The sequence below is a fragment of the Cinclus cinclus genome, chromosome 17, assembly GCF_963662255.1.
Source record: "Cinclus cinclus chromosome 17, bCinCin1.1, whole genome shotgun sequence".
In the NCBI taxonomy this organism is placed as follows: domain Eukaryota; kingdom Metazoa; phylum Chordata; class Aves; order Passeriformes; family Cinclidae; genus Cinclus; species Cinclus cinclus.
In genome coordinates this window covers 4621989-4635948 of record NC_085062.1, presented here as the reverse complement: position 1 = coordinate 4635948, position 13960 = coordinate 4621989, and the positions used below count along the sequence as shown (strand labels likewise).

General features: G+C 56.6%; 1 protein-coding gene across 1 annotated transcript in view; it reads right to left on the bottom strand.

Annotated features, from left to right (window-relative positions):
- MYO18B (myosin XVIIIB) overlaps positions 1-13960 on the bottom strand; it is a 52035-nt gene that overhangs the window by 23962 nt on the left and 14113 nt on the right. The window contains exons 16-32 of the mRNA XM_062504666.1: positions 13833-13913; positions 13272-13419; positions 12979-13138; positions 12116-12299; positions 11216-11408; positions 10555-10664; positions 8797-8862; positions 7423-7551; positions 7034-7177; positions 5808-5897; positions 4496-4615; positions 4275-4383; positions 3577-3701; positions 1951-2105; positions 1530-1653; positions 722-916; positions 499-609 (exon numbers count right to left, since the gene is read on the bottom strand). Of these exons, the coding sequence (XP_062360650.1) occupies positions 499-609; positions 722-916; positions 1530-1653; positions 1951-2105; positions 3577-3701; positions 4275-4383; positions 4496-4615; positions 5808-5897; positions 7034-7177; positions 7423-7551; positions 8797-8862; positions 10555-10664; positions 11216-11408; positions 12116-12299; positions 12979-13138; positions 13272-13419; positions 13833-13913 (2244 nt within the window). The remainder of the gene's footprint in view (positions 1-498; positions 610-721; positions 917-1529; positions 1654-1950; positions 2106-3576; positions 3702-4274; positions 4384-4495; positions 4616-5807; positions 5898-7033; positions 7178-7422; positions 7552-8796; positions 8863-10554; positions 10665-11215; positions 11409-12115; positions 12300-12978; positions 13139-13271; positions 13420-13832; positions 13914-13960) is intronic.

The window sequence follows — 13960 nt, the reverse complement described above, 5'->3', positions numbered from 1 at the left end:
GGGACCAGGGATGGGCCATCTCCCCTGGAGCACCTCCTACTCCCAGCAGGGCCAGTGCAGAAAAGAAGAAGCACTCCAGGCACCTGCAGGACATTGGGGACAGGATGGGCTATTTGAGGCACACCCAGACATGCCCAAAGGCTGCCCCTGCAGATCTGGAATTCGTGTTTGCACCCACCAAACTCATGGCCTTGAGGAAAGGATATTTCTTGCAAATCATCCCCAAACACGAAGCCCTGGGGTTGGTGCCCTTGGTGTGACTCTGGTGTCACAGGGAGCAGCAGGTACATGTGCTGCATCACACGTGGCTCTCACATGCTGTCCCCAACAGCTCCTCTGGTGTGGCAGTGGCTCAGCCCTGACCCAAAGCCTGATCTGCACCCCCAGGCTGTGACTGAGGCTCATGCTGGGGCACTTCCCTGGGAACATAGACCCCTGGAAGGGCTTTGGGGAGCTTTGGAGAGCACTCAGCATCAAACCCACCCTGCGAGGACCTACCCTCTTCTGGCAGGACTTCTGCATGTCCTCCAGCTCCTCGTCCTTGTCCTCCAGCTCCTTTTGGTGGATCTGTTTCATCCTCTCAATCTCCAGCTCCAGCCTCTCGTGGACCTGGAACACCCAGAGATGATGCACAGCCCCGAGGGGATGAGGACGGTGTCGGCCTGGGCTCCATGTGACCAGTGGGGACAGACACCCCCAGCCCCTCCCAGTCCCACATTACCTGCTCCAGGTGATCAACAGCAGCTGTTTGCTGCTCCAGCTCCTTCTTCTGCTCAGCAGCGCTGCCCTCCAGGTCCCAGAGCTTCTTCTTGAGTGCAGGCACCGTGTCCGTGGCCCCAGGGTTGCTGAGCTCCTTCACTTGGCCAGCCAGCACAGCCACCTGCTGCTCCAGCCTGGCCACCTCGGCCTCCTTGTGCTGGGCAGAGCAGGGATCAGAGCCTGGACACTCAAACCCCACTCTCAGAACCCACAGAATTTCCAAAGCATTTCCCCATCCCAACCCCCCAGAGCAGCAGCAGGAGTCGGGCAGCCCCCACCCCACTCCAAGAGCCTAATCCCCACCTTTCCCTCTTGATACTGACCTCATCTTCCCACTCCCTTGGGGTGTCCCCCATGGGTTCCCTGCAGCCCCAGCTGCCTGGGGGTGCTGGCAGCAACCTTGGGGGCTCCTTCCACCCCAGAAGCTGTGCCCCTGCCCCCATAGTGGCATTTGGTGCAGCACCATCCCACAGGGCACAGATCAGCACCTTGCCCAAGGTGGGATTGGGGGTAAGGATGTAAGGAAGAGCACAAGTGACCCCAGTGAAAATGGGGGTGATCCTGATCAGCTGAATCGTGGGATGGGGATCATTTATACACAGCAACAGCCCTTCTGGAAGGAGAAAGTTCTTTAAACACGCTGAAATGTGCTAAGAGAAATCAGAATCAAGTTTCATGATTGCCTCTGCTCTAATTGCAAAGCTAACAGCTTTGCTCCCAGAGCTGCTCCCAAAACTGGGTAAACACAGCAAAGTGGGGTCTCCTCTCACCTCCAGGCTCTGCTGGAGTTTGCCCATCTCCCAGCGGATGCTCGTGTTCTCCTGGGACAGCTTCTCACGGAGGCTCTTCTCAAAGGCAGATTGCCCCAGGGCCTGGGCTAACTGCAGGTCAAACCTGGAGGGGAGCACAGCAAGGTCAGGCTGGACAGGACTTGGAACAATCTGGGATAGTGGAAGGAAGATATTCCCTCTCCATTGGCAAGAGATGGAACTGGATGAGCTTAAAGGTCCCTTCCAACCCAAACCAGTCTGGGATCAGCCCACACATCTGTCACACAGAACGGGATGGGAAAATAACACCCAGCAGCTGAAACAGATGAAAACAGCTCCACTCTCACAGCAGCTCCTCACCCACCCCAATCCTCCCCATTCCCCAGCTCCTGCTCCAGCACCCCCAACCCTCCTTCCTTACTTCTTCTGCCTTTTCTCCAGCTCGTGGCTGCGGCTCTGCTGGTTCTCAGCCAGCACCCGGGCATCCTCCAGCTCGCAGCCCAAGCGCTGGCACCGCCGCCGCAGCCGCTGCGCCCCGTCCCGCGCCGCCTGGCACGCAGCCTGCGCCTCGGCCAGCTGCAGGAGGGGACAGAGGGACCGTGGGACATGGACCCCGGGCAGGGACACGTGGATGGACCCCAGGGACCCCGCAGAGCATGGACACGTGCGCCCCATGGACTCGGCAGAACATGTGTCAGGGGTCAGTGGGATTCCTCCTCTGTGGGGTGTGTGGGATCCCTGTGCCCTTCCTTTGTAGGATGTGTGTGCCGTGGGGTCCGTCCTGTGTGGGGCCCGTGGGTCCATGGTTCCCTCCTCTGTGGGGTTTGTGGGATCCATGTGCCCCTCCTTTATGGGGTGCATGTCCCGTGGAGGAGGGACCTTACAGACCCCCACAGATCCCATGGCACACGCACCCATAAAGGAAGGGCACATGGACCCTACACACCCCATAAAGGAAGGGCACATGGACCCCACACACCCCACAGAGGAGGGATCCCATAGACTCCACGGCACACTCAATTCAAAGAAAGGACCCCACAGCACACCCACCCTACAGCACAGGGACACATGGACTCATGGACCCCATAGCACACACACCCTACAAAGGAAGGGTACATTGACCCCCCATACACCCCACAGAGGAGGAATCCCACTGACCCCACAGCACACATCCCCTGGATAAAACCCCCACCAGGACTCAGCCTCACTTCATTCCCCTCTGTTGGTTCACCCAGAAGAATTTTCACTAAACCAGAACAACCTGAGGTGCTGTGACCCCTCCGAGTGCCCGCAGCATCCCAGCCCCTCCTGCTGAGTCAGCAGAGCTGCCCCGGGGCGATGCCTGATCCTATTCCTCTGCTAAAAGCAGCGTCTGGACTGGAATCCCCAAGGATTCACGTTGTGTTTGGGACAGACACGCAGAGTTCTCCCACGCCAGGGAATGGAGTCGTTAAGGAATGACTTTAAATAAGCAAAATCCTGCATTAATGAAGCCTGTAATTCCGAACTAACTGAGAGCAAATGGGCTGCTTCGCTCTACTCAAGCTCCTACTTTACTCAGCTTCTTTCTCATTACTATTTAATGTACCATGAGAAATCTTTATTTCTTTGTTTTATCCTTATGGGAAGTGACCTGGCTCCCAGGCACTTCTCAGGAAAGCACGTTGGCTTTTTCCCTCCTCGGGAGCTGCCAGCACTTTTCACCAGCAGCTCTTAGTGTGACAGATGGGGAGAGCAAACCCTGTACAGCTCCTAAAGCCAGAGCAGCAGCAAGACCCACCACTGAAAACCCTCTGCCCAGAGCTCCTCACCCTCTGCCCACTCTCACACTTGAGCAAGATGGAAGTTTGCTATGCAAAAGTGATTTTTGAAGCTCAAACTAGTAGAAAATATCTGCTTTTCCCTGGTCAGTGGGAGCAGCAACAAGAAGCAGACGCTGTGCTGAGCCTCAGCCCTGCAGAGCTGCTGGGAGCAGGGAGAGGAATAGCCCTGGAATAGCCCTGCTGCCTTGGGTGTCCCTGTCACCTCCTGGGCTGGCAGCACTTGCCTTTTGCTCGAGCCCTGTCCTGGTGCCCAGCTCTGCCTCCAGCCGCTCCTCCAGCTGTGCCAGACGCTTCCGCAGGAAAACAATCTCGGTCTGGGCACAGTCAAACCTCACCTGCCACTCGTCCTCTGCCAACGAGAGACACCCAGGGGTGCAGGGTGGGTGCTGGGGATGAACAAGGCACCGACACCAGCACAGAGCCTATGGGGCACAGCTCTGCTTTGTGTGCCCAGGGCTGCCCCACTCACATAGAACATGTACCCTGGTTCAGGCACAGCATGTGTGCCCATCCCATCCCATCCCATCCCATCCCATCCCATCCCATCCCATCCCATCCCATCCCATCCCATCCCATATCCATCCCATCCCATCCCATCCCATCCCATCCTGTTCCTCAGCTGCCTGCTTTTCACTCCACATGCTTCAGGCACACCCTGAAGTGCCAGGGTTGCCAGGCAGTGCCAGCAGCACCCTGGGGCACAGCACCACCAGCGCCGTGCCAGAGCCAGAGTCGTGTGACTGAGTTGTCACTGCCAGCTCCCACTGGATGAGCAATGCAGGGTGACAGAACATTCTGGAGTGGCCAGAGGCTGGAGAGTGGCACTGACTGGGGGGGACAAACCTCTGCCCTCTTCTCTGTGACCCCACAGGTCAGGCTGGATGCCCAGAGCATGCACTGCCTCCAGGGGGACAAAACCTACCTCCTCCAGAGCCACTTATCTTCATCTCACGCAGCTGCACCAGCTGCTGGGCCTCTTCCAGCTGCTTCTCCACCAACTCCAGTTTCTTCTGCACTTGGTCATGTTTGCTCTAGGGAAGGGAGGAAGGGAGCAGCTCTACCCGGCTCTGGGGCACTCAGGAGGGCTGTGTCAGGGGGATAGCACGGCCACTGTCACCACACAAGGACTCAGGGCTGGGGTACCTGCAGCTCCTGCAGCTCGCGGGTGCCCCGCAGCCGCTCCGCCCGCTCCCCATCCAGGGCCTGGCAGGTGACATCGCCCTTGTACCGCTCGTCCGACAGCTCCGTGGTCAGGTCGATGATCTGGGGGAGCAGGGGGTCAGTCTGGGCATGGCTGGGGGGGTTCTGCCATCCCACATCCATCCAGAGTCCTGACAGCTCTGCCTGGTTTTAGGAGTGCCCAGCAGCATTGAGCAGTGTCACCACTGTCACCAGGCTCCTGCACTGCAGGCAGGGCTCATCACAGCTCTCCATTGTCCTACTTGATTACATTAAATCTCCTTTGAAACCAGGAGCAGAAGGAGAGAACTACTAATCCAGAAAATCAATTCCATTTTCTGCAGAGCAGACAGGCCCATGGTCCTTCCTGCTCAGCGGGTCCAGCGAGGGGAAACAGGAAAACACAGCATTGCAACACTCCTTTCCTGTGTCTGACAGCATTTTAAGGTGTCTCACACTGTGCAGGCACCAGCTCCTTAGGGAGTCCCACAAATTTAACCCAGTAAGCAAATCTCAGAGGACTTCTCTCCCTGGAGAGAAATGGTGTTTTCCTAGGTCTGTCCTGAGGGAGGTGTCTTGCTCATGACTCCCAAAGAGCTTAAACTAAATCATCTTTACCCCATTCCCAGTGATGAAGAGGGTCCTGGCCTTGGGGGCTAATGCCTCCATTAGGCAGAGCTGCAGCCTACACCCAGCTCAGCCTTGCTGCAGCCAAGGGAGCTGGGAAAACCCAGGGTATTTATAGAAACCTTGGGAGCTCCTTCTCCTCGTGATGCTTGGCAAAATCCCAGGCACAATCACAAGGAGCTGCACATCCAAGAGCAGAACCCACAGAGGACCAGCAGCCAGCTGGGAACATGGAATCCCAGGACGGTTTGGGTTGGAAGGAGCCTTAAAGCTCATCCAGTTCCATCCCCTGCCATGGGCAGGGACACCTTCCACTAGCCCAGGCTGCTCCCAGCCCCATCCGACCTGGCCTTGGATACTTTCAGTGATCCAGGGGCAGTCAGAGCTTCTCTGGGCAGCCTGGAGTGATGCCAGAATGGAATTCTTCAGCTGGACACTGCAGCCTGTTCTGAGCCCTGTCCAGAGGACCATCCCTGGCAGCTGCCCCTGCCCATGGCTCCTCCTGCTCTGATGGAAATGGTGCTTCTGCTCATCCCCATCAGCTCCTTTCCCAAACAGGGCTGTGGCAGAGGTTTTGGGGTCTGTATCAGATGTTTTGGGGTCTGTATCAGATGTTTTGGGGTATGTATCAAGGGTTCTGGGGCTGTACCTTGCTCTCCAGACTCTCTGTAGTCTGTCTGAGCTCGCTGCATGCCTGCTCAGATTTTTCCAGCTTCCTTCTCAGCGCCGCCAGCTCCTCCTAGGGAAGATTGGAAAAAAACACACAGAGAGTTCCAGCATCCTCGGTTTATTTATGAAAACCTTGTTTTCTGTTCAAAATAAGTGGAAGAGACATAGCTGCCTTATTAATAAAATTTACCAGGCAACCTTGAAGGCTGCTCACTGCAAATTGCTGGGACTACAGCTCCTGACATGAATTCCATCGGAGGGAATGTCAGCTTTGGTGTGTGGAGAGCATGTTTTATGAGAGAGCAGCAAACCTCAAAAGCCTGGGATGAACAGCCAGGGGCCTGGATCATGCCCAGGGAGTGTCCCAGGGCCCTGGCAGGTATCAGAGCACAGTGCAAAGGCATGGTGCTGGCTGTGATCCCTTCCCAGGCAGCAGGAGCTGCTCCATGAAGCCTTGTCCCACTTTGATGTCCTACACAGAGCAGGAGCAGAACGTGCAGAGCCGTGATAAAAACAGAGGTTAACAGATGATAGGGCCTGATGGATCCCGGGTGGGTTTAGAGACAAAAAACAGAAGCTTGGGCAGCTTTAATTTCATCTGAGCCAGCCTGAAAACATCTTGTTAAAACCTCACTAAGGCAGAAGGAGGAGCAGGACTCCAGGGAAAATGGACAAAGAATTTAGCCCAGGTCTCAGAGCATGCAGAGGGATGAAAGGAGCCTTTCCTGGGCCAAAAAAATGTCCATTAGCATCTCCCATGACCCAGGACAACACAGTTGGATGGCAGCACAGCACTGGGGACAGAACAGAGTCCCCTCTGTCACAGGGGTGTTTGCATGCTCATCCTCTAGCACCCCATGGGCTGACGAGCCCATACTCAGGGGTTTGGCTGGCTCAAGGGACACAGCTCCTGGAGCTTGCAGAGGGCATGAGGAGGGCAGTGGGGGAACCCTGGGATGGGGTTTGACTCTGGGGACATGATGTCTTTGCTACTGTCCCTCTAAGCTTCTCCCTCCACAGCTCTGCAGAACGTGACACTGGGCTAAGAACAGATGGCAACTCCTGGATGGTAGGAAAACAATCTTTGCCTGGGCAGAAGTGACTTCCAACTTGACCAATCCACAAGGCAGAGCCCCTAAAGCACCCTGTGCTGTCCTGTGCTGTCCCACCCGTCCCACCCATCCCACCCAAGTCCTTGGCACTCACTTCCTTAGCACGGAGCTGCTCCTCGGTGAGGTTAACGCTGAGCAGGGGCCGCACGTGGCTCAGCAGCTGCCACCAGGGCCAGTGCCTGACTGCCTGGAACACCACCAGGTTCTTCTGGATGCAGCGGATGGCGAGGCGCTGGATCTGTGGGGACACAGCAGCCATGACCCTCAGCAGCCATGACCAGGAAGGACCAGGATGGGACACAGGGCTGGAGAGAGAAGGGTGGCAGAGGAGACCAGGGATGATAGCACAGCATCTCATGGTGCAGGGAAAAGCTGGCACCCTTCAAAGGAGTTCAGAAGAGCTGTTATTTGGGTGCTGTGGGCCATATCCCAGAAGCACTGCCCTGGCTGGGCTCAGATATCCCTAGCCCACAGGGTGGGTACCTTCAATCTCTTGAATTTTTGGCGGCTGAGGAAGCCCTTGCAGGCAGCCTGGAGCAGAGTCATCTTCTGGGCTATCAGCTTGTCCCGTTGCTTCTCCAGCCTGGAGATGACTCCTGACTTCAGGAACACCTGGCAGCAAGGAACAGGTTACAGGCCCCAGGTTGGGGCTGAAACCTCTCCTTCCTCCTGCTTGACAGAGGTATTGACCATCACAAAGTGTAATTCCTCAAAACTTTTCCCGTGGGATGCTGCCTGTTCCCCCCACTGTGGGGATGGATGGATGGATGGATGGTTGGATGGATGGATGGATACCTCCACTGACCATGGATTCTGACACAGATGCACACAGGTAACAGAAAATTGATGTGTTACAATAACGAAACCAAAATAAACCGGATTGTTTTCTTTCTCTGAACTGGTCAGAAACACCTCAGAAATGACACAGGTTTGCTGATGCCATCAAACCCAGGCCAGTATCGATCTCTGAGTGTCAGAAGTGTCCCTGGGTCACTGATGGGAGAAGCCCTTGGAATCCAGGATCAGGAGCTCCCAACCACGAGCATGGCTCAGCTTTTATAACCCCAGAGTGACACGGGCGAGGCCGGGGCTCTGCTGAGAGAGCTGCATTTTAATGATGCCAAATTGAATCAAAGCACAATCCCAAGGAAAGTGGCTCTCCCGAGCTGATGCCATGATTGCTCCACCACCCATTCGATTGCCTCATTAATGTCTGAATTAACTCCCCAACCCCGCAAGTTTTGCAGCTGGTACAAAATCAATGCTCAAAGCGACGGCGAAGCGAACTCATCCCTAACGAAATGTGACCGGGGTTGCCACCACGCTATTGATTAAGAACGAGGGTTCCAGAGAGGAGATAATTACAAACTGCGCAGTGCAGGATAAAAGAAAGTCATTTTGCTCCACAGAACCGTTCCATGAATTCTTTCTTTACAAACTCCAGAGCTGAAGGCAAGCACGCACATGAAATTAATTTTTCTTTGAGACCATCACCATTGAAGTTCAAGTGCGGTTGCTGTGACAGTTCCTGCTCTGCAGCAAACCCACGAGCTGCCCAAGACCCCTTCAATCCCAGGAGACATCAGTGGTAATTAAGAACTTAAATACCACCAGAAGCTGGCTAGATTTTGGTAATTTGGTACAGGATTTACCCTGGGTACTGCTTTCAGATGAGAATTAGGAGCCTTTTGATCTGATATTTAGCGAGTCTGTTTCCCAGCCCACCTGGTGCCACATGCAGCAGTGGAGGAGAGCCTTTGTCCTCAGTTTGGGGGTCTATGGGCTGCTGGGGAACCTGGCATGGGGCTGTGCCCACACACACCAGAGCAATGGGGAAACAGGGCACAGTCATCGTACCTGGGTGCGCCCCATGGCAACACTCTTCTTCTCCAGATCCAGTGCCTGGAACAGCGCCTCAATAGCCTAGGGAGAAGGCACACATCATGGCACTGTTCAGGAAACACTCACAGCCTGCCATGAGCTGCTGAAATGGGGTGCAGAGATCCCCCCTGTCTCCAGTAAGGGTTCATCCAGCTCTGCCCTACTCTCCTCCTCCCCTTGCCAAAGCCCATCTGCCCAGTCCCGGGTCCCAGTGCAAGGACTCTCCTCCCCTGAGGCTTTCAGTAGGATGGGGAGTAGAGATCTGCAGCTGAAGGCAAGGTTTTTCCCCTTTTGTTCCCATCCCTGGTCTGGCAGAGCCTTGGTGCACGGGCAGGAGGTGACACAGGGGACAGTGCCTGTCCCAGCACCATCCAACTGCACTCGGTGCTCCCCTCCTGCCCACCTCACCGACAGCTCATCCCATGGAGCCAAAAACAGGGGGAAGGGCTGAGTTCCCCCCTGAGCCCACTGGCACAGCACAGAACTCCTGGAGGATTCAACCAGGAGATTATCCCAAGGAAAAGACTGAACTAAATTACTCCAAGCTTTGGACCAGAACATGAACATAACAGCCAGCAACACCAGCCATTCCCCTGGGCAGCCACACTGGATGGATGGATGGATGGATGGATGGATGGATGGATGGATGGATGGTTTGAAAGTCCCAGGGCTATGGAAATTGTAAAAAAAATATCCTCTGCTAATACCTCGTTCCACACAACATCATCTGGCAGCCTCACACAGCTCCTCTCCAAAGAGAAGCAATATTCCACCACAGACCCAGGAGCAGCAGAACTGCACCCCTGGCCTCAGCAGTAGCCATGCAAGGAGGGGATGGAGCACACCAGGGAATGAGGATATGGATCACAGAGCCTCAAACACTGCGTGAGGAAGGTGAGGAAGCACCAGTGCTGTGGCTGTGCCTGTTCTGGCAGCACTGCTGGGACTCAGACTGGTGTGGGGCTGTGTGGGACAGTCCCAGCCCAGCACAAGCACAGGGCCAGCTCTCCCTGCACTGTCCCCTCACAGCTGATGAGCCTCTCTCCTGCTCCAGCAGCCAGGTTAATGCCGTGTCCCAGGAAGCATTTCCCAGCTGACAAACCCTCGTGGCAGTAAGCTGCAGGGAGGATGGGATTTTCCAAATCCCCTGCTTACACGGTGCTGACAAGGCACCCTCTGCCTCCGACAGCATTTCATAGCAATATTGACCTTTCCCGATTGTCAGACTTGTCTTATTAAATCCCGAAGTCTTAACTGCCTTTGCACATGCTGGCTGAAGTTTGCACAACACAGCACATGCCCAGCTTTAATTCAGCTCCTCTCAGCTCTTCTTGGCTCATCCATAGCCTTATTCCAGGCACGGCTTTGAGCTGGTTTTGCTACAAATTTACTAGGAAACAAATAAAACTGGCATATGTCCTGATTCCTTCCTGAGCTCTTTTGGCTTTCAGCATCATGGGGTGAGATGAGGTGAGGTGAGGAGTCACCCCGGGCTGCAGGTGATGCCCAGTGCAGAAGATTCCACAGTCCTTGCTCTCTTGGGTCCCTGGGAATGCTGCCTGGCTTGTCCTCAGTCCCAGGTTCTGGGGGACCCAGGGAGAGGGACTGTTCTGGTGGGCCACAGCAATACCCACATCCTGTCCTCTCCTATCCCTGTCCTGCTGGAATAGCTCTGGCATCCTCACAGCCCCACTGGGGAGGTCTCAGCTCGTGCCCTCCCAGTCCAGAACACACCTTGCTCTCATCTGGCACCTCATAGGCAGAGCTGTGCTTCTTCATCACCTCTGGAGCCAGCACCTGGAAGCGCCTGCAGAACTGGGTGAGGAGCAGCCGATCCGAATACCCTGGGGACACACAGGGGTGTTGGGAGCTGCACCAGGGCACTGGCACACTAGGGAGGGACCTGCTGGGACATCCTGTGCACAGCAAAGGGCACCGGGTGGGGGGGGTGGTGGGGGCATGGGGAGCTGCCATGAGAGAGAAACCTCTGCAGTGAGGGCAGGGAGAGAGCACTGAGATGAACTGGATGTGACACCAGATGACACCCCAGCACCTCGTGCCACATAGGACATGCCCCTGGATCTCCTGCACAGCTCCCTCTCCCCGTGGCATGGGCTGTGGCTGTGATCAGTGCAGGTCCAGCCTGATCTATGCATGCTCCAAGAGGAGCTGCACTGGAGCTGCAGCCACAGAGCTCAGGCATGAGAGGGGGTCAGAATCTCTGCAAAAAGCAGGAATAAAAATTGAGGAGAATTTCTGAATGGGGAATTTCTGAAGGAGGGGATTCTTTGCCTGCTGGTGAGAAGCAGGTGATGAGCAGAGGCTGGAAGGGTTGAGCCAGGGGAAGGGAGCAGCAGCTGGGACAGGCACAGACCAGGGCACGGTCTGGACGTACCAACACGGTGGAGGCGCAGGGCATCCAGGAGCTGGGTCCCCTCCAGCTGTGTCCTCAGGGCCACCACATCCAGCTGTGGGGCTGCATCTGGCGGCGCTGGGGACCGAGGGACCGGCCCTTCCCTGCCCATCCCTGGGAGGAGGCAGTGGACAAAGTGCAGCTGGGACCGTCGGAGAAGGTTGGTGAGGGCATCCTGGAGGGCAGCAGAGGTCAGTGGGGATGGAGGAGACAAAGAGTCAGTAGGTTCTGGCAGTGGGAAATGCTCCCTGTGCACCTGCAGGTTGTCTGGGCAGGTGGAGGAGTCAGCTCCGAGTTGGGAACAGCATCAGTCAGAGGGGTGAACACAGGTGGTGAGCAGGACCCTCCTTCCTCAAGTCCCATGTGCTCAGATGGTGGCCAGAAAATTTACCAGGATTTGTAGAATCATGGAACGGCTTGGATTGGAAGGATTGATTATCATCATGGTTGGGGCATGGGGAGGAGGGGATTTGCCAGGGACAGGAAAGACCCCAAAACGGGCTGGTCAGGGAGAGCCTGAGCCTCATCTCCTCGAGAGAGTTTGGACACTTAATTAGGTGTGAGAGCAGCAGGAGCCTGGCATGTGCCCAGCGCCGAGGGCTGGTTACTGTCTGAGCACTTAAGAGGATTAAAGCATCGAGGTGCTGTGTAATCCGTGTGATCTGTGCACGATCTTGGGTGTGATCTGTGCCTGATCTCTTTGCCTGGGGGGGGGCCCTCCTTGAGCACTGGACAGGCCAGCACAGCACTCCCGGTGGCCCCAGCCACAATGGGGACAGGCAGGAGATCACTGCTGGGGGGTGTGGGCTCCCTGCTAAGGGAGCAAGGCAAGGTCCCGGTGTGTGGTCAGCACGCTCTGTGCCACAACGCCCTGGCACTCACCGCCTGCAGCTTGATCTGGGCACACACCGACCTCTTCCTCACGGCAGCGAAGCTGCTGGCGAAGGTTTTCCTCAGGCAGGCGTTGCGGTGCAGGGCAGCCTGGGAGCGCCCGGCCAGCCCGGCCAGGGCTCGGCAGGACAGCGGAGCTCTCGCCCGTGGCTGCACCAGTTCCCGAACCGTGGCTCTGCCAGGGCAGACATGGATTGGTTTCCCAGCCTCTTCGACAGGGATGCAACACCCAGGGCCCCAAATTCCCAGTTGGTGCTGCTCTGCAGAGTGGATCAGGATGCTGGGACACCCCCACCCACTCCATCCTCTCTGGTCTGAGCATGGAGCTGTTCACTGCTGTTAAAGCCTCCCTGGGTTGAAGCCCGAACCAAATGAGGCAGGAGTACACAAGCGGAGGGTTAAAATCCCCCTGTGTGCACAGACACCTGCAGCACTTCAGTTCCCTTTCAATTCCAATTTATTTTACAAGGCTGTTCAAAGCAGTGGGAAAACTTGGGCAGCTGCTGGTGAAACCTCACAGCTCCGGCTTGTGCTGGACCCCCACAGGCAGGGACACCTCCCACTAGCCCAGGTTGCTCCAAGCCCTGTCCAGCCTGGCCTTGGGCACTTCCAGGGTTGGGACAGCCACAGCTTCTCTGTGCCAGGGCCTTATCACCCTCACAGCCAGGAAATTCTCCCCAGTATCCCACCTAACGCTGCCCTCTAGCAATGGGAAACCATTCCCCAGGGATGCCCCACACCACCCTCTGTCTCAGGAGCTGGGACAGGTTTGCAGCTCCGGGCAGGGACATCTCCATCCTCCTCCCACGGGCACAGGGTTCCCCCTGGGCGCTGTGGCACCTCCTGGCACTTACACCGTGGAATTCTGCAGCACCTGGATGGCATTCTGGGCTGAGAGGTTGAACTTGGCCTTGCTGACCCAGCCCGTGAGGTCGTAGCGCACAGGGGCCGTGCCCAGCTGGTGGCAGATCTCGAAGTGCAGTGTCTGCTCACACCTGCGCAGGTGTCCATCACCTGTGACAGTGACAGCACCCCGGGGCCAGCCCAGAGAAAAGCCCAGTGAGGGGTTTAATCCTCCACATCTCCCAAACTCCCCAAGCTGAATGCCGATGGCAGAGGCTGGGCGGTCAAGCCAAGCCCAACTCACCCTCCTGGTCGGGTCCCTTGGTGGCGAAGTAGGAGCAGAGGCGCTCGAAGGCAGTGCCATCCCCGGAGCCTGGGATCAGCACCTCCTCATCCAGGATCCACAGCAGCCCCCGGCGAGCGGCCCCAGGGCTGCCCGAGAGCACCTGAGGCTGCTGAGGAACACGAGGGCTCTGTGCTGCAGCCACAGCCACGCCAGCCTGCTCTGCTCCCTCCATCCTGCTCCCACTGCCCACCCCAGAGCAAAGCCCCCCGACCTGATCCAGCTCTGGACATCACCCTGATGTCCGGACATCACCCTCAGCAGTGACAGTGTCCCAGAGGAGCCCATCAGCCCAGGCTGGAAAGGGTAATGGAGTGCAGAGCTTGGTCAGGGAGGGACCTTTTATTTTAAAAAGCCAAAAAGGTCCCGGTGGACGCTGTGACCCCGACCCCCTCCCCCCCCCCCCCCCCCCGCCCACTTCCCTGCAACACCTCAGGTTGCTCTGGGATGCTCCACAGGGTCCCACTCTGCCTCTGGAGCCCTCACTGCTTGGAGCAGCAGAATACAGAGAGGACAGGGTACCTGGGAGCAGCTCAGGTCTATGATGGACAGTGTGGCCAGTGGGGAGTGCTCTGGAAGATCAAAAGACACCTCAACATTTTCCTGGAAAACATCATTTGAGAGCTTGTTTCAGTCGTGGGATGGCATCT